Here is a 26,218-nt window from a genome sequence, read left to right on the forward strand (position 1 = left end):
AGATGTTGTTGCATCGAGCCGAAAAGCGGGGATCGTGTGAAAAAAGAGGGGGGGAGTTGAAGACTTTAACAAAACAACCTCGCGGGTAATACATGCAATAGACTGCCTCGATACGTGTGTATGTGTCCCTTTACCGTCTCCCCTCCCCCACCTGGCACGATAACAAACGCCAGGATAAAGCTTAAGCTCCCCGAACACAAGACACGGGATAAACCCGCATGTCATACATTAACGTTGTGGGCTCTTTATCCCAAACTAATGGACAGCGAAGGAACCGCCGGTGGTGGCCAGAGGAGAAGGTTTGGCCGGATAGTTGGTCCCTGATTGTTTGTGCCTGTGTATCTCCCCCCGAACGATCGGCATACCCTCCGTCCACCCCGGGGGTGCGTCTCGAATACGGGTGCATCGTTCGTTTGCCAAAGAAGGACAAATAGTTTGGGACACAGGCACTTGAGGGAGAAGCGGGTTTGCATTTAGTTGTCCCAAATGGGATATATCGGGGGGTGAGGGTGGAGGGGGTAGGATATTAGAATCGCGCGATTCGTGTCGTTCAAGCCACGCGGGAGGTGGGATTTCGGTCGTCGTTCGGTCGATTGTGTTTGTTTTGCTGTTGCTTTTGATGGTTGATGGAATTGTGTGTATCTTTCTGCTTCACACACAGCCAAGCAGTCCTTGTTGCTAGGGCTAGTGGCGCTAGTGCTGTTATCCGAAACCCCATACGCCAACGTTCGTCATCATCATCATCATCGTTGCCATGCTCTGAAAGGGAAACCTCCCAACTTCTCGGCGCAGGCACAACATCATCGCTTCGGCGATGCACATTCTGAAGTTGAATTTACACTAGATGAAAGATGACGATCGGCTTCCAAACCCTCCGGATGGACCAATCCGCGCCTTCTCCCCCGTTTTCCTTACCACAACACATATTGGTTATCAAAAACATATATCGGAACAGGGTGGGTAAGCGAAAGAGTGAGAGAGAGAAAGAGGACACATTTTGATTGAACATCGGCAAGCGCGGAATCTGCAAAGCACCTTCCTTCCCGCCGTATGCCTCCTAAATAATCCATTCCAAGCATTCCCCTTTCTTTGGCCGCATCCATCGTGTGTGTATGTGTGTGTGTGCGTGCGTGCACTATACCGAGTAGTGCATTAAGTCTGACATGACCCTCTCCCCGGGAGAAGGGCAACGAGGGCCGTGTTTGATGAACCGGATGGGGCGAACGCAAAGGTTCTCCCCATTCCGGGCCCGGTTGCATCGATGCAATTTCGATTTGCGGATGCATCGAAAACATACACCCGGGCACACATACACAAACAGTTTCAAGATCGAAAAGGTTGTTTTTGGGAGCCCGCGCAAAAAGAGGTAGGAGGAGGAAACCAAACCCGTGCCGTGGGCGAAGGGGAATGGGAAGTGGGTGGTTTCAATTTCGACACTAACGACACAACACGGACGACGTTTCGATGGCGAAAATACTTTGGTTCGTCGGCAAGGGTGGAGATGTGCTGGTTCGCTTCGAAAAAGCTGCATCGCGCGCGGTGAGGCTGTCCTTATGATGCCTGGAGTTAACTGGAGCTGGTGTATGTACGGGGTTGTGGATACCGCTTGCCGGGAAGCGCGCGCAGCTCCATGCCCACCTCCAGGAGTTCGGTCCGCTCGATGGAGTGCGTGTCCGCTGCGGTGAGTAGGAGGGTTGGTGGCCTGTATCCGTGGCCACACCAGCTCGCAAGAACTCGCGGTTCGTGCCGTTCGTACACTCGTTTGTTTGGTTTGGTTTACGCTGCGTTGCTGTTCGGTGGTGTTGTTGCGCGCGCACGTCCGTTCGTTTATGTTTCGGGCACACCATTTCTGGGAATTATTTGTCGCTCCCCGAGCCGGCGGCTGTGGTAACGTTGGGTGAAAGCAACGCCAGCACCAGCATTACCATCACCGAACCAGAACTACACAAGAACCAAAGCTTCTCTTCGCTGTTCTCCGCTTTCTTTATCTTCTGGCTTGTTATCATCCCCTTCGAGCTTTCGGAGGGTAGGGGATTTAGGTTCGGTTTTGGGTGCAATCTAACGCACGCTCCTGTTTGCACTTATTGATGGTGGGTTAAGCCCCGGAACAGCGCGTCCTGTTTCCCAAGATGGAAGTCTGTCACAGCGGGGCCCCGCATGATGGAATGGCTTCAACTCGAGTGGAACGTAAAACTGATCCCTAAAATCGAAACAAAATAAAAACAAGAAAACCACCGTTAGTTTACGAGCGAACCCAATCAAAATGCGATGTCAATCCGGCTTCGACGAAGGCTTTGGCGTTTAATTTGCAACGTTCGGTTAATATTAGTTCGGTTCAATCCACACATTCATGTCCATGGAAGATGCAAAAAATAAACTAGTCAATAATGGATAAGTATGGAGTGTGCAAGTGTGAACATGTGTACCCGAGGGCATGTTCTTCTTCCAAATTATAGTTCGAATTATGTATCCGTCCCTAAACCACATTCACCAACTGGGCCCAACAATTGTCACCAACAATACAATCCATTACCGGTCGCTACTAAACTCACATATTCCAGGGCACGTTGTCGTCGTCGGTGCCAAATTTCCGTGGCCGAATGTTGTGGTTACGATAATGATTGCTTTACCCATAACCCTACCTCCTGCGCCGGCCGCCTTTTCACCCTGCCCCTCATCACAACTACCCCCGGAAAAGTTCAACCTGAAGCAACACGTTCGAATGTTCGTACGAACAGGTTTTGTGTTTGTTGGAACAGACAAGCGACCGAACCGTCCTAACAAAGAACTGCTCGGGCTCGGGATTCGGAAGCCTCCCCTTTTCGGAAAAAGGATGTTTTTCCCTTCCACCAGGGGGGGGAGGGACGAACCGGACGAAAACTCCCAGGGCCTGAGGGCTAATTGTGGGCACATTCCTTCCGCAAGTGCGCGCGGCGTTCGACCGGAACTGAGCCGGGTTTGTGTGGAAACAATGTGGAAAGTTTTTTTTTTTGGTTGGGAGCGGGGAGAAAACCCTTGAACGGAACGGACAGTAAGCTCCCTTTCCCGGTTCCCGGTTCGTCGAATTTCTCGCGAAAACTTTCCCATTTCGTTGTCATACGGCTGCGAAGAATGTTACAGACCCAATTATAAGACCCCGTGGTGCGGTTTGAAAGTACGACGTCCTTCGTTGGGAAGGGGGACTGATAAAATCCTTCCATCCCGGGCGGCCAAGTCGCTGCGCGTTTGGCGGGTGACGACCACTTGGTGGTGGTCCACGTGGCGAGGCAGAAAGCAAATGCGCCAACAGGACAACATCTTCACACACACACACACACACACACACACCCTTCCCGCGTTTCCGACAGCGAATGACGAGCACAGACCCAATCGTATAATGGAGTCTTGAGTTCTTCTCGCTGAAGTGCTTTTATCGATCGTTTGTGTTCCGGTTTTTTTTTTTTGGTTTTCTATTTCACCCATTTAGTACATATATTTATTTACAACTTCCAATCGATCACGTGTCAGGACGCAACCCGCATTCCGCTCCTGGGTTCCTTCTTTTCCTCCACCGTAGTAACGTATACTAGGAAAGCATGGCTTCCGATACTTTCGATTCCAAACCCAATACAAGTGGGAGGGGGGAGGGGGACTAGAAAAAAAAAGGTACATCTTCCAACGTGAAGCGACGCCATCTTCTACCCCCGGGATAGAAGGATGATAGGTGCTTCCCTTTGGTTCCAGGAACCCGTACTAAGGCGCTTACGTAACGCTGGCAACAAAGTCTTTACTGGTTCATTCGAAACAAATTGCCATCCTCGTCCAACCGGTTCGAGGAAGAACTGGGAAGGGTTTGGCTTGAAAAGAGCCTGTACTTGTCTCGTAGACGGTTTTGTAATTCTTTCGTATTATTGTTTGCAAATTACATTCCCTTCCAATTACGAGGGCAAATTTTAACGAATAACGTTGTACAAAAAAGATTGTATCCTAAATCTTTCCAGCTAAAACGGCTTTTGCACGGATATCCGAAGCTGGTCAACCCGTTGGATAAAGGAACAAGATCCCTTTCTCAGGATTGCACTCAAACCGGTAAGGTTCAATCTTCACATATTGTAAAAGAAAAACTAAAACTAAAAACGTTCATTTTCCCAACAGCACAACGCAAAGTATAATATCAGAAAAACCTCTTAAAGGAGCAAAATGAGCTAGAAGGAGATTCACTGCACTCCTTGCCTTTGGAAAATTACAAACTCTAAGTGAAAGGGGTGAAAACAATGAAAATCTGTTGCATAAAAACTGGAAACTCCTCCACCACCACCTTGCGGGGGAAGGGTAAAACTTGGAAAATTTATGATTGAACACAAAATGATTAATTACGTCGCTATTTATTTTCATTAGAGCAATCAATTATTTTGCCAGGCTTTCGGTACTTAAAGGGCTCCACCTAGGGAAGGAGACGGACCGTTTGCCACGTGAGCAAACGATGGGATATATAGCTTGCAACAAACGGAGATCAAGAACTAGCACCCACCCCCAGGAAAGGGTTGTTTGATACGTTGAATTTACCATTTTTATTTGCAACTGTTTACTGCAGCTATTTGTTTTGCCTTCTACTGTTTCTCTACAGTGTATCGCATTGCACTTTTTTTATGCCCACCAGTTTGATTGATGCTCGCAATTAGCAGCGACGGTTGGAAAGAAACATTTGATGCCGAACATGGTGCCTTCGTGTAAACGTCCGTCAACCAAACGGGCGGGGGGGTCTTGAGAAAATTCTTTTCCCCAGTTCAATAATGGATCTATATAGAGGCATGCCTCGCTCTCGTAGAAGGGGGAAAACTCGTTGAAATCGCCACAAACATTCTACGGAGTCGTAAGGAAAGCATACAAGCGCCAGCATGAGATGCTTTAAATGTTGCCATTTTAAATTTATGAAATCATCATGCGGTACAAGAAACATTCCCGAACGGTTCCTGCTAGTCATCGTGCAATTTTCCAGCGTGCTTGTCAAGCACATTCGCAAACGTGTGCGAGCTTGAGGTACGCTTCTCATCATCGTCATCATCATGATGATGATGGATCGTTCACATTTTTCAAAACTATTTCACAACAACAAAAAATGTTATCTATAAAATTACACCGCAAGCATCGGAGCTCACGTACCCCTTCTTCTCCCCAAAGGATGGAAGGAAACTGTACATTCCCGGAATGGCATTTTAACGTCAAGCGTAACCCCCATTTTTACTTCCGCACCACCTATCCGCGTCCACTAGAACGCGGTGGGGTAAAGGGAAAATCGATTCCGCATATGCAAGCAGCATATACATTTATCATTATTGAAAAGTGCAGATGAGAAAGATTAATCGCTTCCTCGGGCGGAAAGGGAAAAATTGAATAGCAACAAAAAAGTTAAAGAAAAAAAATCACATCGTAGTTACACCATTAGTACAATCCCGTACAAGCTTTCCTGTTACGCTGTTCTCCCCTGCCGGCAGATCATGTCAAATACTTTTTGTTTTTTGGTTGTTGTTTACTGCCACCATCGCTAGACTTGGATTGAAAAGTAGCGAACGCCGAAGCAATAGATCTGATCGATGAAAACAGTCAAGCACGGTAGGGGAGGTATAGTTGATTTTCGGTTTTCCGAGTGATTACAGTCTGGTTCAGTTTGGTCGGGTTTCTCCAGTCCTTTACAATTGCAATTAAAACACCTTTTGTGGGTGAAGCAGTTTCCATTTGTTCGCCGATCGTACTCAAGAATGTTAAGTACATTTTAGTGTTGTTGTTGGCTTAAGACATAATTGAACTTTGAACTTAAATTATTGCCAACATTAAAACGGTAGGAGGGTGAAAAACAAACTGTTCACTTCATCATAACGAACTGAACTTCAAAGCTAATTCTCATTTTGTTTTTATTTGGTCAGTCCGAAGGCTGATTCTGAACGCTCAGACATCTATGAAAAACCAATAGTTCTAAGTTATATCATCTGGTTTGGTTTTAATATTTAAAAAAAATTATATAACGTTAGTTTTCAACCCATTTGAACCCTTATTCATCCGATGCCCGTTGGAATCTTTATTCATCCTCAGCAAATGTTTCTCAACCGTGAGGTGATCCTCTGGTGGTGTGGTTTGGTTACTCTACTTACGGTCATATACATTTCGGAAAAAAAGGTAACACACATCCGACGTTCGCGAAAAGGTGACTTGAAAGGTGGCAGATGAAGTAAAAGATATTTCACGTCTCCGCCAAATTCATTACCGAAGCACAAGAAGAAAACAAACAACCCACGAACAACGACGTAAACCATAGTATTTATAGAACCGAAAATAGCACAATTTGCAATCGTGAAAACACATTTGCCGAAAGGCTAGCTCCGGTGTGTGTTGGGGTTCACCAGAAGGCGGGGGGTTGTGTTAGGTTAAAGGTAGGAAGGGGGGGAGGTACGGCATTCGTACGCTCTACTTGCGGTAATCCAAAAACTCGATCGCACCGCATTCGAACGACCGCCCGGGTGAAATCGTATTTTATATGCAGACAAAACATAAAACAAGCCCGCACGCAGAATTATAAACACGTAGTTTGGTATTGCAAAAGCTTCCGGTAAACTATTGCTGTTTAGTAGATTTTATAGGTGTTATTTGTGGAACACAACACGGTTCATGAACTAACTTAACACTTTGCCATCTGGAGACCCCATACGGAGTCCAAAAGCATCCGTTCACATCATTTTGGTGTGCTGTAGACGCTGTCAAATGACACCCGCCATACATTATACTGGATGTAAACAAACATTCAATGGAATGTAATAAACTTCGCAGAGCGTTTTGCTGTACGTACGTATATTCTAATATAGAAAAAAGAAAGTGCATAAACAGGGTGGTCTGATGCGAAGATACTGATGCAAACACGCCGGTCGTAAAGCCTTGTAACACCATGAATTGTGCGGACGTTAGACGACGAGTGTTTAAAAAGGGAAATGGACTAAGCGACAAATTTATAAATGAAAGTAGTAATATCCTGAATTCAATCATTAGAAAAGATGTTTTCGCAATTTTCCATTGCCATTGCCTATAATCAGTAAAATTGTTACAGGGTTTAGCTGGAAAATCTGCACTTACCCTCTGTTATAGTTTGGACTTATATCTGCCATATTTTGGAACTTGTTTCTATTCCATTCCATTTGCTTTGAAAAATCCAACACATTCCAGCAATCTAATGTTGGTCAAGCAATGGTTTTAGAAGGCATTTTTAATAATTTCTCAAGAGCTCGAATTGTCCAGCTCACGCATCTTCGACCTCCCAACACTGCAGTGAATGAACCAGTGCTGACCATTAATTTGCTTTTAATGACAAAACATCAACCACCGACTATTGTCCCGAATCAAGCTTTGCGATTCCTCGGTTGGCCGAGCTGGAATACCTAGATTTAGCGTGTCGGTAATAATTGCAGCTATTTTTGTTACGGAGCGTGTTCAGTTCCGTGTCCCTCCAGGGACCATCATGACCAGCGGCAAGTGATCAGTGGATGTGACTCGGTTGCGTGTTGGTAGTGGGCTTCTTGTAATTTTAAGAGAAGGGACCATTCTGCACGCGAAAGAGTTCCGTACTTTGTGCGTACGGAGAGCGCCTACATCCCTTTACTTAGGCTGGAAAATATACTGTTTGGAGAAGTAACATCTCTCTGAAGCGCGCCTTATCGCAAATGTTGGTTCTTCCCTGCATATGTGTGTTTAGTTTTGAATTCCAAACGGCCATCGACCGCACGACAGGATACGCACACGCCCGAAACTAAAATTCCCAAAGGCATTCTTCCAATCAGGGCTCAGAATTTCATTAGGAAAATTCCAAATCTCCCCCGCTTCCCCTGGGAAAAGGGAAGGTGGTGATGGAAGCAGAGGACACTGACAGTTTGGGGACGGCGAGGAAGGCAGGAGACGGGTGACCCATACGCACCCACTTTTTACAAACCAATCCACCTCCCACCACCCTTAAAAGCGAGGGGATGTAGACAAATATGAACGAATTTCCCGGAGCCGGAGTGGGCAATCTGGCACGATCTTCCTTTGGGATTATAGAGGGGTTGGGGTACGGATTATCGTACAAGAACCACCCACACGCACACACGTGGAAGGAAACTGTGTCCGGTCGAGGATATTCTAGTCTTCGAGGAGGATTTAAAAGGGGGAAAAAGATCCCAGGGTTTCTTTTTCGTCACAACAGATCCCCCTTTTTTTTGCAAAGGAGTGTTTTCCTTCGTTAGGTTTGGGTGGGAAAATGCTTACAAGTGGCGCTCTCAAGTGCCGTGGGAACCAGCGTACTATCTAAAAAAAACAAGAAGAGGGCTTACTTGCACAAACAGAGCAAACGCAAGCAAAAAGAAAATCAAGTGGAAAATTTTCATCGCCCCCCGTCCGTTTTCCCTTTTCAACCGTTGAGAAGTTGCTTGAATCCTTGATATGTTTTTTTTCTCTCTCTTTATTATCATCGTGAGTGAAACGCAATTTCATTCCTTTTGCATCGGGCAAAACCCGTGGCCCCACCTGTCACCTGTCAGGCGAGCTGAAGGATAGATTTCCCTACCATTTTCCCGCAGCCCTCAGCATATCACCGCACCACCGCGTCTACCATACGGATGGGACAAATATTTTCCCCGTACATAAAGGATTTAAGGGCCATTCGTCGTCGTCATCGTCGTCGTCGTCGTCGTCGTCGACGTCGTCTCTTCCGGAATTATTGATTTTCTGTCATATGACTTTAATGGTTCACACTGCTCCGTATCTGGTCGCGCGCGGAACATGGAAACTGCACCACGTCCACGCGTTTCCTGTAGCTGTCCTTGTTTGCCCTTAGCGCGCTTGTAAAATGGCGCTCGTTCCGTCTTCTCGCAGGCTCGCAGCAAGGTTAGTTTACGGAGCAAGCATTCCATCGCTCTCTGCGCGCTTTGCGTCTCGGCGGAATGCCACGACGAGGTTGGAAAACCCGGGGCCGAACGCGCGCGCCAACCGTCAGCGAATCCTTTGCGCGAGGGAAGGAAAATTTGGGCAAGTTTATCGCCCAAACGTTCGTTGCGGTTTAGCGCTGTGCCTGGCGTGTGAGTTTATGTTTGCCTGTACGTACTGGCAATTTTGGGGCGTGTGTTTGTGTGTACGTATGCTTTCCGAAAGCACCCGTCACAGACTACGGCACAATCATTAAAATCAGCCTTTTATCCTTTAACGAGCACCGAACAAGTCGTGGCGGCCAGTGATGTACCGTTGGGAGAAAACATCTATGCCTTCGGAATGTATTATTCACCGAATTTCAATGTGGGATCGTTTTACAAATGGAGAGTTATTTGGTGAGAAGTATATTTATGGGAGTTGTGTTCTGAACAATTATTATAAAACTGAAATGCACCAATGTGCGGCTTTCAGTTATAGTCAGTTTCTAGCGTTTAATACATCTTTGTGAAAATATTAAATATAATTTTCCGTTGTATTTAGCATGTTAAAGGTTACGATTAATACCAACCAGTAACTTCAGGCAACTAATAAGGCAGAATATCATCGACGTATCATTAGTGTTCCAAACGGTGTCAAAGAGAAGATTTCCTCGTTCAAAAGACTCCGGAGAATCAAATCCCATGGGTGTCCAAGGCGCAGCGCTAGTGCGAGCCAACTCCACGCCAGAGGTGTGTAACAGAATCTCGAGTCTTGGAACCGGAGTCATCCTCCGGTATTACGAACCGTTAACCATCGATCTACAATATACGATCTTACGGTCACAGTGACTCTCTTAGGAGTGAGGCCTGGTCCTCCCACTAGGGAATGTTGTGTCATTAAATGAAAAATAAAAAATGAAATAAAAATAAAATCCGGCTAACAACAATTTGGGACACACTGGAAATGCTCGGAAATTAAAATCCACAATCATAATATGTAATTTTGACACAGACCGCTCTTACCGAAACATTATTCAATGCAAAGGAAGGAATAAATGATTGTATCTTTTCGATTTAAGATTAAAAACCTAGAAATTATAACATATAGCTTCCGTTGGGCATTAAATTTGACAGGTTGGACCGAAAATGTTAAATATTATCTTGAAATTATTTCCATATCATTATCATAAAACCCCATTTGGTACATCTCTTGCAGAAGTAATACAAGTAAAACCCAAGAAAGCATCCCCAAACAACGGCTCCATCACGCACACAACCAAATCGTAGAATTATACATACACACACACACACACGTATACAAACGTACATTGCCATCCAGGGATACGAAGGAACGGCCGACTTCCGAAAGTTCACTCGAGAGCTTTACCCGAAGTTTTGGCCGCGCGCGCGTTTGTTCGACACCGATTCCGCTTTGTAGGTGGTATATCGTCGTGTGGTGGAAACCTGTGGGTTCGATGATTTTCCAAAACCCATTTCAGCCACCTCCGGCCCGCCGCTGCTCTTCCATCTCCACAGGCACGATATAAGTAAAAGGACACGCTCGTCGTCGTGGTGGAGGTAAGCAGAGGAACAGTGCGTTGCAGTTTACAAAACGTGCAATGAGAGAGCAGTATGTGCCACGACGTTTCATGCACGCGGAAGGATAGTGTGGCACCGGCGGGGCATTCTCCACGCGTGCCACCATCCCCTACCGGTGTGGCCAGCGGCGTGCCATCCTTTCTTTTTCTCTTTTCCCACCAAAAACCTGCTCGTGGCTTACGAGGAGAGCGAGAACGACCATATAGCACCGATCGCGTGTGTGTGTGTGTAAGCGCGCGCGCGCACAAGTGTACTCCCTTCCGGTTTTCCTTTGGCAAGGGCAGGCCCGTTCCTTTTTCCCGTACGACGACGACGGCGACGACGTCGACGAAAGTGCGTATGCATAGAAGAGTCGGCGGTAAAGTTCGGAGCGGGACAAGGATTTCCGGGCGAAGATGCGTGCAACGGTATGCGTGCCAAATGGGGCGCTCTACTGCCGGTTTGTGAGTGCTTGTGTGTGTGTTTGCACGGCCAGCGCAGTTCCGGATCCTGGCTCGTGTGTGCGCCGAGGGATGGGAAGCGGATGTTTATTTTCCCTCCAAAGGCGCGAAACGAGAAACGAATCGCTAACGAACGAACAAGCGGACCAGTTGTCCCATACTCCTTTACCTGAACGTCCCCATCCCGCCGGGAAATGCAGTACCCCACCAACGCATCCTTCACTTTCTTCCCAACCATCCCCCTCCTTTAGGGAAGCAATTTTTCGATTTAAACTGCAAAAATTCTTTCTTCTGCACCGTAAACGTGGGGGAAAGATGAAGCAATTGGTCAACCGAGGTAGGGAGATGGGGAGTGGGGTGAGTGTATGCGGCAACAATAGCAACAGCATCTCACACCCATTCTCAGGATGCACCGGAAACAGAACTGAACCCCACGCCTCCTCCTCCCCCCGCAGCAATTCGTTTTTGTTTCGCTTCTCTGCTCTCCGTGTAAATGGCCTTTTTCGGTGGTCAAACGGCCCGTTTTCCACCCAACCCATCCACCCTCCTCCAGGGTCTGTGGCTGTGGTTTTGCCAATCCGTTTGGGTGCCCAGCATCGATACTGATGCTGCCGACAGTAAGAGGTGGGTACGGTCCATGTGTGTGTTTGTGTTTGGATGCGCTGGAATAGAACAGGTGAGCACCTGGGAGGGAAAAGAGGGTGTGTGGATCGTTAGAAATTGAACTACGCACAAGAACGGACCACACGCACGCACACGCGGGATTGGAAATTTGAGAGAAGCGCACCCCGTAGGGAGGTGCATATGCAAACTTGCATTAATTGTGCTGCCTCTGCCCAACACACACATACACACATACATCCCTCCAACGGGTCAGGGAGTTCGCCGGCAAAAAACCCCCGCTTACCAACAACAACGGTACGTCGGGCGACGTAAGGAAAGATGATATCGAGAACGGTTGCAGGGGGCGTGAGGGGGACGCTGCAGCGGCGGCGGCGGCGGCGGGGTTCTACATTCTACCTTCTGCTCCACGGTGCAGAACCGGGCCGCAGCCTGTCCTAGCCACAAAAGCTCAATACATATATTTCCGTAGCCGTGCACAAACTAATGGCGATGGAGAGAATGGGAAGCCTCTTTCGCCAACCGTTGTGCCCAGCCAGCCAGCCAGCCAGCCAGCCACTTCGGACGGGATTCTGTGTACGCGTCGTTTTTGATCCCCGGGTGCCACGAGGTGGACGGAAGAAAGGGGGAGGATCTAACCGCACCGCGCACCGGGCCATGGCGTGCCTTAATTTCCAAAGGTGGAGTAGTGCGTACCTGGCGAGGTCCACTGTCCGTACACGTACGTACGGATGGACGTTCGTCGTTCGCTTCGCTTCGCTCGTCCGCTCGGTCGGTGACGGTTTTAATGGTAAACATAATATATTGCAAGTAAATATGGCTACCCGACCGGCCGTGAGATGAGATGAAGGAGCGAATCTAATACCTATTCGCATGAAAGCACGCACTGCACTCGTTGGTGTTGGGTGGTTGGACGCGGGACCTTCCGTGGGGATCAGTGTGCATCGGTGTGTGAGGGGTACGTTGCGATCCCTGCACCCACCCACGACGACGATGACGCACTGGAGAGAATCCGATCGATTGAAGGCTGCATTTGAATTCTGGGTAGGCTCGGTAACCTCAAACCACATAACCGACGACAACGACGACGTCGATGCGAGAACCGAGTCCCAGGACCTCACGATAATGACGAAAGCCAGGCGTGGGAGGGGGGCCGGTGTGGCGACGGAGGGATCTTTGCAAAATCAACCACCAAGCATTAACTACCTAGTGCTGGCCCTTGCCCTGACGCGCACACACACACGCACATTTTAGGCCCATGCGTTGGCTACCCCATTTTCCCGGGAACATCATGATGATGCAAAATGCAAATACGAAAATTTCCATTCGGTCAGATCCATCTCCCATACCAGCGCTTCTCTCCTGCCCCTCCGGCCTTGCCGGTTGAAGCCTTATTTTATTCGCTATATCTCTTCACGGGTCCCAAAATGCGTGGCCCGCCACACACCACGGTCCGGAAACCGGTCCGAAAATTCCCGGGAATCTTCACCCTTGTGTGCCGGGGGGACGCTGCGATAGGAAGGCTGGCTCAAGGTTTTTGTTTAGAATCTCGCTGCGTGCGGTTTTTCCGGACAATGGAAAATTGAATGTCGCCGGGTCCGCTCTCTCTCTTTCTCTCGCCTGTCCCCCGGTTCGGTTCGGTGGTGTCTCGGAAATTAATAACCGCCCTCTGCACAACCTTCCGCACGGATGGGGACCGAAAATTTCATCTAGCCTCTGTGTCTCACTTCCATCCCAGCACATCCGGAGGAGCGGACAGTTGAATGGTGCTTCATTTAAATATAACCCTAAAAGAAACGTCGATAGAAAACTGTCACACGCCGTGCGCGTCCTTGCCATCGAGCTGGTCCTCGTGCCCGGGGTTCGCGTGCCTTTCAATCAACTCGCCGGATCTATCCGATTTCTAATTAAACTTGTTTTTGTCCTGCCCGAGATTGAAGACCGGACCATCAAAGTTACGTTTGGGATCGATGCATACGGCTTGGACCCAGGACGACATTTCTGCTGAAATCAATGGGCAATTGATTCAAATCTGAGGTGACTTTTCCTAAAATGGATTCCAACTAATTGTTGGCAATTTTCTTGCACCATTAATACATGTCACTTACGCCTGCCTTTGGAAGCTTCCTACAATAAGTAAACTTTGGTTAGTGAACAACAAGGCAAGTAAGAAAAGAACCTCAAAGACGCAACAAACGTTTCGATCGATGAAGTTTCGAAGAAGTCATCGCCAACCGGAAAGCAGAGACGAAAATAAATCGAACGCGGTTTCACAGATCCTAGCAGGAAGAGAAGCCTCCCTGTTAGAAGATGCGTTTAACGCGAGGTGGATGATTGCGGCTGCAAGTGCACATTTGCCTCCCAGCGGTGGGCGAACCAGCCGGGTGGTTTCTAATCAGCAACCCGCATATTATTTGACGATGTGTCCCATCTCTAATTGAAGCCGTCACCGAAACACCGCGCGAGATCGAAACGGTGGTGGGACGACCTCCGTTGCCAGTGGCAAGGTACGACGATGGCGGTTGCGGGCAAGTCGGGTCTATAATTGCACGGCCACTCGGTTGGCACAAATCAACCCATCCTCCAGGCGAAACCCAACCGCGGCGGATGCGCTCGCAACTTTCAGGCGTGCGCGCACTGACACTAATGGGAAAATCGTGAAGACCGCCCCGGTTGCCATCAAGGCACCGTACATCCACCGCGAGCTCGACCCCAGAAGCTCTTTCACCCGGTCGACTCTTGTTGTTAACCCTCGCCGCCATATGCAAAAAAAAACCTCAAGGCATCAACAAAAAGCAGTTGGAAAAAACCAAATTGCGAACCACGAACCATCATGCAGGGGATTTTATTAAAGCGCTGCCAGAGAGATGTCGCGATGGGAACCGAAAAACATGCCGCATCATCATGGCGACCCGCAAAATTACGCGGGTCATTCAAAATGGCCGCGCTGTCCGCACGGCACAGGTGAAGGAACTGTTGACGTGTGGACGGCACCGAGTGCACCCCCAATGAAAGTTTGTGTCTGTGTACGGGTAAGAGAGGTGGTTAAATAAGTTTAAAAAAGAATGGCAGATTCTAAATGAAATTCCCTCCGGATGACATACGGTAGCGATGTCTGTCGCGCAACGCTATCTTTCTTCCGTCCGATCTAGCAAATCTGGTTGCCGTTCGCTTTTTGGCCCGTGGATGGGAAAGGCCAGCCCTGCCTGCCTGCCGTCGTCGTACGCATACAATGGAAACGCAATTCCGCGTTCGGTACTACGGTACATACCTGGCAAACTATCCGGGAGCCTGCCCTCACGAAGCCTGATAGTAGGATATCTGCTCCGTTTATATTTCGCGTTGGTTTTTCGTTTCGTTTGCCCGATGCACTCTTCCTAACGATATGGCTGCCCGGTCTTCTCCGTTTACCAATGGTTCGAAGGATGATGTTTCGCTTTTTCGCGCACGCAGTAGGCCTTCGTTTAGTAGTTGCTTTGGAAATGATTAAAATCAAATCCGAACGGGTTGCGCTGCGACATCATGGCGGCACTTTGGGCGGCCGCTAGCGAGTGATGGTGTTGTTGTGCCGAGGCGCCACTGTTACCACCGCCAACGGTACCAGTCTGCTGATGAAGTTGCTGCTGCTGTTGCTGGAGCAGATGATGTTGTTGCTGCTGCTGCTGCTGCTGCTGTTGCTGCTGATGGTGAAGGCTCTGCTGGAGTTGCTGTTGCTGCTGCTGCTGCTGGTGCTGCATGAGTGCTGCATTGTTCATCATCGTCGCTTGCTGCGATTGATGGTGCTGCTGCTGCTGCTGGTGCTGTGTCTGATGGTGATGGTGAAGCTGCTGCTGTTGCTGTTGGTGATGCTGTTGCTGCTGCTGTTGCTGCAGATGGTGTTGCTGTTGCTGGTGGCTTTGCTGCTGGTTTTGCTGCTGCAACAGGCTGCCAAGGTTATTGCCGAAGGGTGTCGCGAACGCACCCATCGCATCCACCAGCGCGTGATTGGTTGCGTTGGCATTCCCGGCCCCGTTGCTACTGCTGTTGATGTTCGTGCTACTACTGTTGTTGCTGTTATGCGTATTACTGCTGCTGCTGTTGGTGTTGCCGCTGTTGCTGCTGCTGCTGCTGCTGCTGCCGCCAGCGGCGTTCGTGGAGTTGCTATGGTGCTGTTGATTCAGTGGTACCGTTTGGGATTGTGGTCCAGCAACAGCGGGCTCTTTACGAGCCCCATAATGTCATTCACCCGTGGCCGTTATCGTCGTCCATTGCCACGGACTGTGATAACTGTTTGCTCCGCCTCCGCCTCCACCACCTACTCCTCCTCCCCCGGCTCCTCCGACGGCACCAGGAACTCCGGCCGAACCGGCACTGCTGCCGCCGCTGCTGCTGCTGCTGCCAGATGTGCTGCTGCCGGTCAACGAAAGGCTACCAGCGCCCGCTCCAACCGGTGGAACTCCTACCCCCCCGACCGCTGCGGCCGCGGCCAATCCTTTTTGGGCACTGTGAAGAAAATAAACATATGCACATTAGAGAAACATGTGCTTAATCCCTATGGTGGGAAAATGTATCTCCAAAAAGTTTCTCAAGCTTAGCAACGTTAACAATCGATAGAGGGAAGTAGGCAATTCTATAATCCAAAAAAAAACGGTTCTATTTGGAATAATAAACAAGCCTGCAGATGGTTAAATTGGATGTCAGTCGTATTTATAGCATACCATCTGAATTTCCTAGCCTTTTATGGTTTTTTGCAGATAACTTCCTTGATAGCTTTTGTGCATTTTTGCAAAATTCAATAAGATACCGAAATGAAGGATTCAATGACTACAACAAATGTTAAGGCAGAATTATTGACTATTCTTGAAAAAAACTTAACTCATTAGCTGTAGGCACTTTGATATGGGCTTATGTAAAACATTATTACTTCCTTTGTCAAAACGACAACTTCACAAGTTTTCTTTTCCCATGCTGAAAACATACTCATGCTCGTTTGTTATCGCAACGCTCCACGGGTGGTTCTAGTACTTAGCTGCTCGAGAAGTTTCTCCATGCGTTTATATGATCTTCAGCCAATTTCGGTCACAACTGGAGATGCAGTAATGGCCACCCCACCCTTCTTGCCGTACCATGCGAGAATGTCAACATCGTGAAACGTCTCTCGATTACGATCCACCAATCTTGGGCGACACACGATAGCACTCCTTTTATGGTCGCGGCAACACCAACAAACATGGAAAATACATGTTAAAGTAATTAAAGAATTCACTACAACTGCACCCTAACTTTATCGTTGGTATGCGCGAAAAATTGACCTTATTGGTATCAGGGGAGAGGAAGAAAACGACAAGCTAGGTTTGAGTGGGAAAAAGAACTTCTTCGAGGCATCCGGATACGGTAGAATACGGTTTAATAAAGTAAGCTAGACAATTCAATGGTTCATACACTCCGGTGATTATCTGTGGAGCATAAAAATGTGTGCTGTTGCTCATCATTGACCTGGGTTTTACAGTATTCAAGTGTGCAGTTTTAACGCAACACAACTAACGTCAGACCTGGATGAATAGAAAGTAATTGATTCCTCGTCCGTAAGCCATTGAAAATCATCTGTTGAAAACTCGTGGCGAAGCGAATCCTACAAATCCCAAGTAGTATTCGTCCTCCTAGTTCCGTGTGCACTCAATGTAGGTACTTCAGCTGCAAGCAGCGAGGCACCCAATATATAACCTGAGCCCACTCTCGCCCGGTGTAGAGGGTTTGCATGTACATGCGCCTGCAGCAATCCCGAGACTCGCGAGCTCGCGATGCTAATTGAATTAAAACCTCTCGAAAGGAAGCGAAGGGAGCAGAAGTGTACCAAAAAAAAAAACGTAATACACTTTCCGGTGCACGCACACCACCCATATATCGGTGGTACAGTCACACACATACGCACCAGACCGACCCACGGTCCCCGGTTCCGATAAGATGTCCCCCGTGGGTCATGGATGCGCGCGCGAGTACGCATACCCGTAAAAGTGATGAATTAGATTGATTTTCTTCGACGCGAAAGCTAATGAAATTGAAACCGTGTCCGTCGACGGTGATGGAGCCTATATCCCCCATGTACCATTGAGGTTCGTAAATAGTCTGCGAGCGATTCGGAAAGCTGAACAAACTTCAACCAAAGCTGAAGTGGTGGTGCTGCTGAGTCCGTTCTATGGTTTCGGGTGTTTGAAACGGATAAAAGAAGCAATAACAAAAAATATGATAACTCAACGATGTAGCCTTGAAGGGTTCGTCGGTTGGTTATATTCTTCTGATCGGAAAAATCGGCCCCATTTGTGGAACAATAAATAAGAATCCCGAGCTTAAAAATTAATATTTCCTCTTCCGTTCCGTGTTTTATAGCTTGCGTTAGGGGTTTTTATTTTGTGCGGATAAATTGCTTGCAAACTTTCAAATAGCTTTAAGCATTCTCCAGACTCTGATGGAAGCGAAATAAATAAACCAGCGACGCCGTGCGGGATATAAGCTACAAGTTTCTTCCATCTTCCCGACGTCAGAAGACGTTTGATGGATACGATGGATTAAAACTGTACCGGTCGGTCTGGACAGCGTCTCGCTTCCTGGCTCGGTTCGGGATAGTGGAAGTTCCTTTTCTTTACGACGCACCACCGCTTGGCTTTATGATGCACGTTAGATATCCTCAAGCGGCAGGATGGACCCTGTGGTGAGGCTGCGCTCGGGGCATTGATTGAAATACATTACCACTCTTTATTTGAATTTAATAGAGATAGATAGTCGACCACACCGACCAACCGCACCGACACCGAGATACAGTGGGGGACGACACACCACTGCCGGTGTAAACTTTCTTCCAGGCGAACCATAGTTTGACGCTTGTGTACTGTAGACACAACACTACTAGATACGGTCTCATACTACCGTCTCGATTCAAGGGCAACATATTTTAGACAATTTTCTTCCGAGACCAACCGCCGGAGTCCCGGCTTTGGGGTCGTTCCCGTCGGAAGACGAACAAAAGACGATGATGGAAAAACAATAAACCAGCATTTTAATGGCACCATCCGCCGCCCGGGGAAAGAGTAGCAGCAGCAGCAGTTGAGCTGCCCGGCGGTTGCCAAGCCGATTCCTAAAGACAACTTCGCACCGAAAAACCACCGCAGCGCAGCCAGCACCACTTCCGAAAACGGGGTAAGACGCAATCAAACGCCAAACGTTTGCCTCTCGTCAGTCAGCGTTCCAGCAGGGGCGGGCGGGCGCAGCAATATGGCGTCGGTTCTTTGATGGTTCGCCTGCTGAAAACCCGATGGCAAGATGGCTGAGGGATGCGACCCGGCGGAGCGAGAATTATGGTGAGGCGAGCAGCGGCGCGGTTTGTTGAAGTTGAAATTGAAAACACAAAGGGAAACTGTCAAAGAGATTGATCTCCAACCGCACCCAAGCCCAGCGCAAAAGGACGGAGTCGACATTACTACAAACTAAAATTCTGCGATGCGTGCCATAAGCTCTATACAGTGATGTACGCTAAAATATCAGCATCGGGTAAAGACATGACATGAATTTATTTCAATTATAATTGGTTGACATCAGTGCATGAAGTTCTGATATTTTGTATTGACGCGTTCTTACTCAAAACCAACAATCAAACGAGACTTCCCATCCCGAGATTCATTTAAAACAAGTAGCATAAAGGGCTTAATTTTATTTCAAAGCAAAAATTAATAAACATCTTTCTACAACAATACAAAAATAACAAATTCATCTAAAACTGAAGCATAAAGTACTTCCTCAGTTGTGGATTGTTTCTGTAAAATAGACCTCAAGAACATAGTTCCCAAAACTGACGAGGCATGAGATTTGTGACCACAAAAGTCACACACCAGCATGGCAACAAAACTCAGACCCACGAGATAAACATAAACGAACAAGAGACATGCGGGTGGGTGCTGTTAAATAAAGTATTCGTGCTTCCGAGAACTGAGGGCAATTCCTATACGCGAATACACCAAAGTTCCGTTTTCCGAATGTGTGTACACGTGATAGCTTTGCGAGCAATGTTTAGGTCTCAGATTTTACTCGAACGTGCTGGTCTGGTTTCTGGTGCGCCTGCACTTAACAGCCCGCAGTCGTACATGTACCCCCGAAGGCTCATAGTCATTCAATTTCGTATTGTTTACCGTACCACGGGGGAGCACGTCACATATCACCGAAATGGCACCCTACTTTGGCCGGATGTAATGTATGGTGTGTGCTGCTGTGGCCAATGTGCACATTACGCATTATTCCGGGCCGGCGGTACCGCTTCCTTATCGACATTCGGTATGTTGCCCGTAACTGAAGTGGCTCCAGAAGGAAGAAAGAAAACAACGCATGGACGTTTAAAAACGGTTGAATATAAAATTCAAGCACTTCTTTAAAACAGTTCTATTTCCACTTTTCGTTGCCGATGTTTATACCCAGCACAGGAACGCACCTAACGGAGGAGAGGACTCAAAAATGAGCCACCGTTTGAAAGCGAAACAAACCCGGTGGAATGTTGTGGGTGGAAGGCACATTCCTGAGCAGATACCTAATTTAAAACAACTCCACGGACAGGTACGGATCCCTTGCACAACCCGGACCCGACCCAGCCCAAGCCCAGTTAGCATTCCCTTGTTCGTGCATGTAGTCGTGTGATACACACATACACGCACACACACACACACCCGCGACCGTCGACAGTCGCGAGATCGAGACAAAGGAATTTGTTTTCTTGCCCATCTTAAGCCCTCGACGTCGACAACTCGTAGATATTACCCGGTTTTGAAAACGCAACACACAAGAGAAGTGAGCGAAAGGGAACACACGCGGTGGCCATGAATCGGTAATCAGCTTTGCGGGGCTATTTTACTTCCGGTTATCGTATGTTTGTGTGTGTGTGATTCCAGAGCTTCCTAAGCCATTGAAAAGAACTCATCCCGGAAGTGCAGTCCCGATGAAGCTGGACGGTTTCCCGGGGGTCCCTCGCCGCCTTCCATGCCATTAACTTAAGCTGATGGATTCATTCTGGCGCGTCGGAGATGCAAGGAAATTAATATTAATGTCTTTCCGAACCCTGGACACGGCCAAGCGAGAAACCACACCGCCAAGCGTCAGGGTGTGTGTGATGATGTCAACGAAAACCGTAGTTCAAAAGTTACTACACGGTGAGAGGTCCGCGTTGAGATGTCGGGCGGACGACGGGAAGTCATCATAATGCCTGCGAGAGGATTGTTTAGTTTTATGGCGTCCAGACTGACCCCACGTCCTCCTGGTCCAAGCGTTCCCAGCTCGGAACGCTACCATTCGGCGGTCATTTTGTGTTTCAAGGCGAGCAACGACACTAGAAGAAGAAAAAAAACAAACAAATTTGCACACACGATCGTACGTACATGTACATATTATGCCCAGCCATATTGCCACCACCATTGGTGTATACCACCCCCCCCCCCCCCCCCCTGCCCCCCTAAGAAACGGTGGCAAAGAGTCGTTCAGGTCGTGGCTTGTATTTACGGGTTCCAAGGCCTGGCGCCTCTGCTAGCTAACCAGCGATCCGCGCGCTCGACTCGGTGGTGTGTGCTGATTCCGCCGGATTAAATTGGCAAGTATGGCAAATAATTAGCCGCCAGTTGGCAGAAGGAGGCCACAGGCCACGACGTCCGAATGACGCAATCGTGGAGCGTGCATTCGTATGCGTTTGTGGCGACGACTTCGTTGAACATCTCTTCAACAACCGCGAAATGTGTTTTTAACCGTAAGCTGGGTGGACACTCCAGAGACACTACACTTGAATGCACTTGCAAGCCCTTTACTCACTCTAGGAAATTTCCTTCCGAACTCCTCCAATTGATGAGGGGCCTAGAAAGCGATTTCCTGTGCATCATAAAACCAATTGTATCACGCTAATGAGGAACAGATGCATACCGTGCTTTTACCAAGTACGGTTTCTTTTGGTAAAATTATGCTACACCCCGTTGTTTTCATGCCATGTTTATGCCCGTTTGATAGCCGTGCGATTGTTGCAAAACGGTTGGCGTACGACGGCGTCGCCATCTCGTTAGGAAAGTCGAAGTCGGCCTAATCATGACGCTCACAAACACATTTCGCGCTCGGTACGCCAAAATGGCAAACCGTGCACAGTGGGGCTAAGGGAAATAATTGGCGGGATAAAACTAATAAAAGGTGGACCGAGGTTCGTTATGCAGAGTAGATTCTTGTATACGAATTAATTGTAAAGACAATTTGTTTTATTGATGCATAATCAGCACACTATGAGATTGTTGTTGCTGCACATATTTTAATCCTGTGGACGTCCTTAATATTTCCACGTAGGAAGACGAACACAGCTAATAATGAAGAAAATATTCCCGTATCCCCCAACGATGTAGGCATTTAAGTCACAGCTCCGTACATTTAAGCCCTTGATTATTCATAAGGAAACGGACAAGACAAATGTTGCATTCCAGAGAAGAGTCAATAAAACTTCGTATTTGAAACATGATGCGATGGAAAAAAAGTATGGAAAGCAACAGTAGAAAAAGAGGATGCAAATAAAATAAAATATCTAATTTTAAACCTAAATTATTCCTGATTACATGCTTATGAGTGTTTTGAAATGACAGAAAAGTTTATTCACAATAAAACTACAAAATGATCGTTTGGAGAACATAGTGGAAAATTGTTCGGGAAATATTTTTTTCACTTTTGTCTAGTGAGATTAACATTGAACACAAATGTCAAATTACCTAGATTTGAAATAATATATTGAGAATAGATAAATGTTAGCTTCATACAATACATGCTTTAAGGTTTTTTATTTGCTTAATACGATCAATTATTTACTTTTCTGTTTTCTTCAAGCTAGACTCTACTGTGCAGCGGTTCTAAAAGAGCAGTCGTGGCGCGAGATGAACTATGAAATGAGGTCGCGCACTCATTGCTTGGCTGTGAAATTCTTTGCGCGCGCGCGTGTGTGTGTGTGTGCGTCTGTATGAACAGCCCGTTCTCGATCGTGGCCATCGCACGCCACATCTCCGCCGTCCCCTGGACCCCCAGCAGCATCATGATCCAGCAATTGGCGCGCGCAAGAGCTGCGCTACGATGGCCTATGCTGTGCTTTGCGATCCGGTGGATATGTAATGGCGCACCAAAGCAGCACTAGCAGCACCAGAAGCAGCAACAGCACATCGCGAACTCACCGCGACCGACCGCAGCACGAGAAGATGGCGGTGGAAGCGGTCATAGAACGGAACGCGCAGCAGTGTCATTGACATTTGGTGTTTCTCTATTTTACCTATCACCTCCGTTGCGCGACCGTTCCTTTTTGCTTCGATGGGTTCCAGGTTGTCACCGACATGCCCCCCCCCCTCCCTCCCTCCCTCCCCTTCCCGGAACGTTCCAGGGGGAAACCTTCCCTCAAGTCTAAGTGTGTGTGTATGTGCCTTGTCCGATTCGATCGCCCTTTTATGTTGCCTCACTATTCTACGGAATGTGTGTTCAACGCTTTGGGAAAATTAACATTTCCGCTTTTGTGCTCCACGGTGTGCATGCTGTTATGGCTTTTGTTCCGATTCGCGACCACCATTTTATGTGTTCTTGGTTTATTTAGTCCACCCATTCTTAGTCCCTTTTACACCGACCGTGCAGATGATCGTTAAACTGCAAACCACGAACCGGGACTGGCGATCATGGCAGTCATACAGCGTTGCTTAATTGGATAGTAAAATAACAAGTTAACCTTAAACAACCTAAAAGTGTGAAAACTACCGTGCATACTAGTGTTGTGCTTAATGAAACTTTCACCTCAGATTCATTCAGATGGATTCGTGAATGTTTACGGATACGAATCTTCCAAGCTTAATGAATCTTTCGAAACCTTAATGAATCTTTCATGGATCTGTCACGAATCTCCACGATTCTTTCATTGCCATGGATCATACGTCAAAAAAAGGGGTGGGGGGAGGGGTTCATCTACCCAATTTTGCTTGATCACTTTTCATCAATTGATGTGTCTTTTGGGATTCATTAATCTCTCGACGAAAGATTCATCAATCCCTAAAACGCAGAGAATCATTCAGATTCATGAATCTGAATCTGATTTACACAACTCTAGTCCATACGATCTTAGTCCAACAAACACAAAGGTTAATGGATGCGTGGGTAATGCAGAAATAGGTTATGGAGAGAACTCTATAAAAAGCTGGAAAAAACATTAAATGGTATTAGCAAAATGGAATCATTTCTTTACATTTCCAATGTAAAATACGTACTGTAAACTGGTTACGGACAATCGTAAACAGTTTTAAGTCCAAAGTGCGGCAAATTGTGATACCCATGCGGGATGGGACTTTGCAAACTGGAGCACCTACAAAGCGAGATGGGGGCCATAAAAATATTGAAATCATCCTGGCAAACATAAGGCCTACGGCCAGGAGTGGAATAAGACGATCAAAAAGAAGATCAATTTCCCCCTGATTGCAATCTTCATGTCTCTCACACACCGCGTGCTTTCCCCTTGCCTCCCGAGAAGTGATCTCGCTAGCCATTTTCTTCGTTTTTTAATGAGGCTTGATCTGATTCTGTCTTCTAATCTTCGCTCGTCAATCTCGCGTTTCTTGCTCATCCCTCCCCATCGCACCTGGGTACTTGCGTTCGTACCTACAGTGTGTCTATGCTTTTCCATGCACCGTGCGTTTCGTTGGAGCAAACTGGCGCGAGCGGAAAGAAAAGATGTTTGCAGTTCCAGTCCCTGGCCTGGCAACCGAACCAACCCTCCTTTCCATTCGACCGGGATGATGCCGAACGGGTTTTTGGTCGCCACGAATGCGTCTCGCAGCCTTTTCTTCGAACATACATTTCCCCTTCTCCTTTGGTGGTGGTGCAGCACCACACGATTTCCCATTTCCCGTTGGTTTTTCCCGTTCAGGTACAGCCCCCTAGAGCCCGGACACTCAGGCCGAAGACTGCCGCGGCGCGACCAACTAACTAATGATCATGTTTCGGGGGGGCTTGTTTCTGGCACCACCACTCTGCTCTCGCTGGACAAATTCCCTTCCATAAATCCCTTCGGCATGTTCTGCCCTTTCTGGTGGCCATTCTCGGTGAGAACGTAATCCAGTTTATTTCGTACGCCACTTCTCGCTCCTCGCGGCCAGATTAACGGAACCGTCTTGCGCTCTTCTCGGTCGTGTTTCGATTTATTGCATTATTTCCGCTTAATTACGATCCGCTTTGTTCCGTTCGTGGGGAGAGAACTGGTGGTGGTAGTGGTCGTGGGGAGGGCACTATATCCTCCCACAAGGCTGCAGCAGATCGTCGCTGCTGATCCTTTGATTTATGACTATGTATGCAACTCTTTAGTCGAAGCGAAGTTCGTTAGTAAAACGCACTTTTATAAAGCCCATTTTTTCCACAAAAGGAAACCTCACACATAAAAGTTACCTACTTCAACGGTGAATCACTCAATGCATCATTTTCTACATACCATTTTGGGGGAAACGCATGCCCCCGCAGAACATATTAAAGCTGGCGGTGGGGATATTATTTTAATGAGCAAAAATAATGCCCACCCACGGTATGGCTTTAATCCGATCGTGGCATTAAATGATTCGTAGCAAAGTACGATTTGTTTTACCGGAAATCATCAATTCGTCCACTCATCTCTCTCTCTCCCCCGACAGTGTGTTTTCCTTTTTCCGTTATGAATATTTGTATCCGACTTCAATTTGGCATCATGCGAGAGTGGTAATGTATCTTGTTTGCTGTTTCTTTCTCCCGATAGAATTTTAAACATCGCTTCAATCCCATCTCAACGTCATCAACCGCCATTCTATATCGTCACCGCCACGCTGCTGCCACGTGGACGGTGGCTACCGTTTGTTTAATTATTTTTAATTCCGTTACCTTAATTCACCCCAATCTGACAATGTAATTGGTGTGGGCCGGGTGGGCGAACAGGGGGGATGGGGTTCATGCACTTTTTGTACGTCTTCCTTCCAACCCATCCGGCATGAATGAGGCGAGTGCATTTCATGTGTTGCATTTGATGGGTTGGCGACTGGTGGGGCGCGTTTGGTGCACTTTATTTTCGTTCGCGGCCCGATAACATTTGCCGGGGTGTTTTGTTGTCCGCCAACCCTGTGGCAAAACGGTGGTGGAGGGGTGGAAGAGCTGGCTCAAGGATGGACATTTAAATTTGCAGGAAAAAACGAAGGAAAATATAATGGTGGAAAATATGATGCACGAGCAGTCCGCACACACACATACACACCCCGATGGTCGGAAAGGGTGACTCTCTTTACGACGACGACGGTGAACGCTACTGAAAGTCGAAGTGTAAATGACCGATTTCTGGCACATGAACTGGTTCTGTTATCAAACCGCGTACCGCGACTTCGCTTACAAACTACACAGACATAAATTATCACCCCTTTCGGAGGGGGAGAGATGGAGTGGAGTTTAGTGGAGGGTTCGAGAAAACGTGGCAGCTAAAAGAAAGAGATACAACGATAGAAAGCATGTCGAAGAGTGTGAAGGAAGGAAACTTCAACTAACGAACGAACGGTTCGACTATTGCACAAAATGATTTTACTGCTGGCTGGATTAACGTACGGGATTAACTTTCGATCCCAAGCTTTTCAATTGAATTTCTGGAAA

At 47.6% G+C, this 26,218-nt stretch overlaps 2 protein-coding genes across 2 annotated transcripts in view; both read right to left on the reverse strand.

The window, feature by feature from the left end:
* Positions 1-2,000: 2,000 nt before the first annotated feature.
* LOC131285577 (G-box-binding factor-like) lies at positions 2,001-15,776 on the reverse strand. Its single transcript, XM_058314437.1, has 3 exons — positions 15,730-15,776; positions 14,835-15,613; positions 2,001-2,200 (listed from the first exon to the last, which is right to left on the reverse strand). The coding sequence occupies exons 1-2, from the start codon at positions 15,774-15,776 to the stop codon at positions 15,028-15,030; spliced, it is 633 nt and encodes a 210-aa protein (XP_058170420.1). The 3' UTR covers positions 2,001-2,200; positions 14,835-15,027.
* A 4-nt stretch (positions 15,777-15,780) lies between these two features.
* Positions 15,781-26,218, reverse strand: part of LOC131285578 (mucin-19-like) — a 29,749-nt gene continuing 19,311 nt past the window's right edge. Inside the window, exon 6 of the mRNA XM_058314438.1 lies at positions 15,781-16,045. Coding sequence (XP_058170421.1) covers positions 15,781-16,045 — 265 coding nt within the window. The remainder of the gene's footprint in view (positions 16,046-26,218) is intronic.

Source organism: Anopheles ziemanni, chromosome 3, assembly GCF_943734765.1.
Source record: "Anopheles ziemanni chromosome 3, idAnoZiCoDA_A2_x.2, whole genome shotgun sequence".
NCBI lineage: Eukaryota > Metazoa > Arthropoda > Insecta > Diptera > Culicidae > Anopheles > Anopheles ziemanni.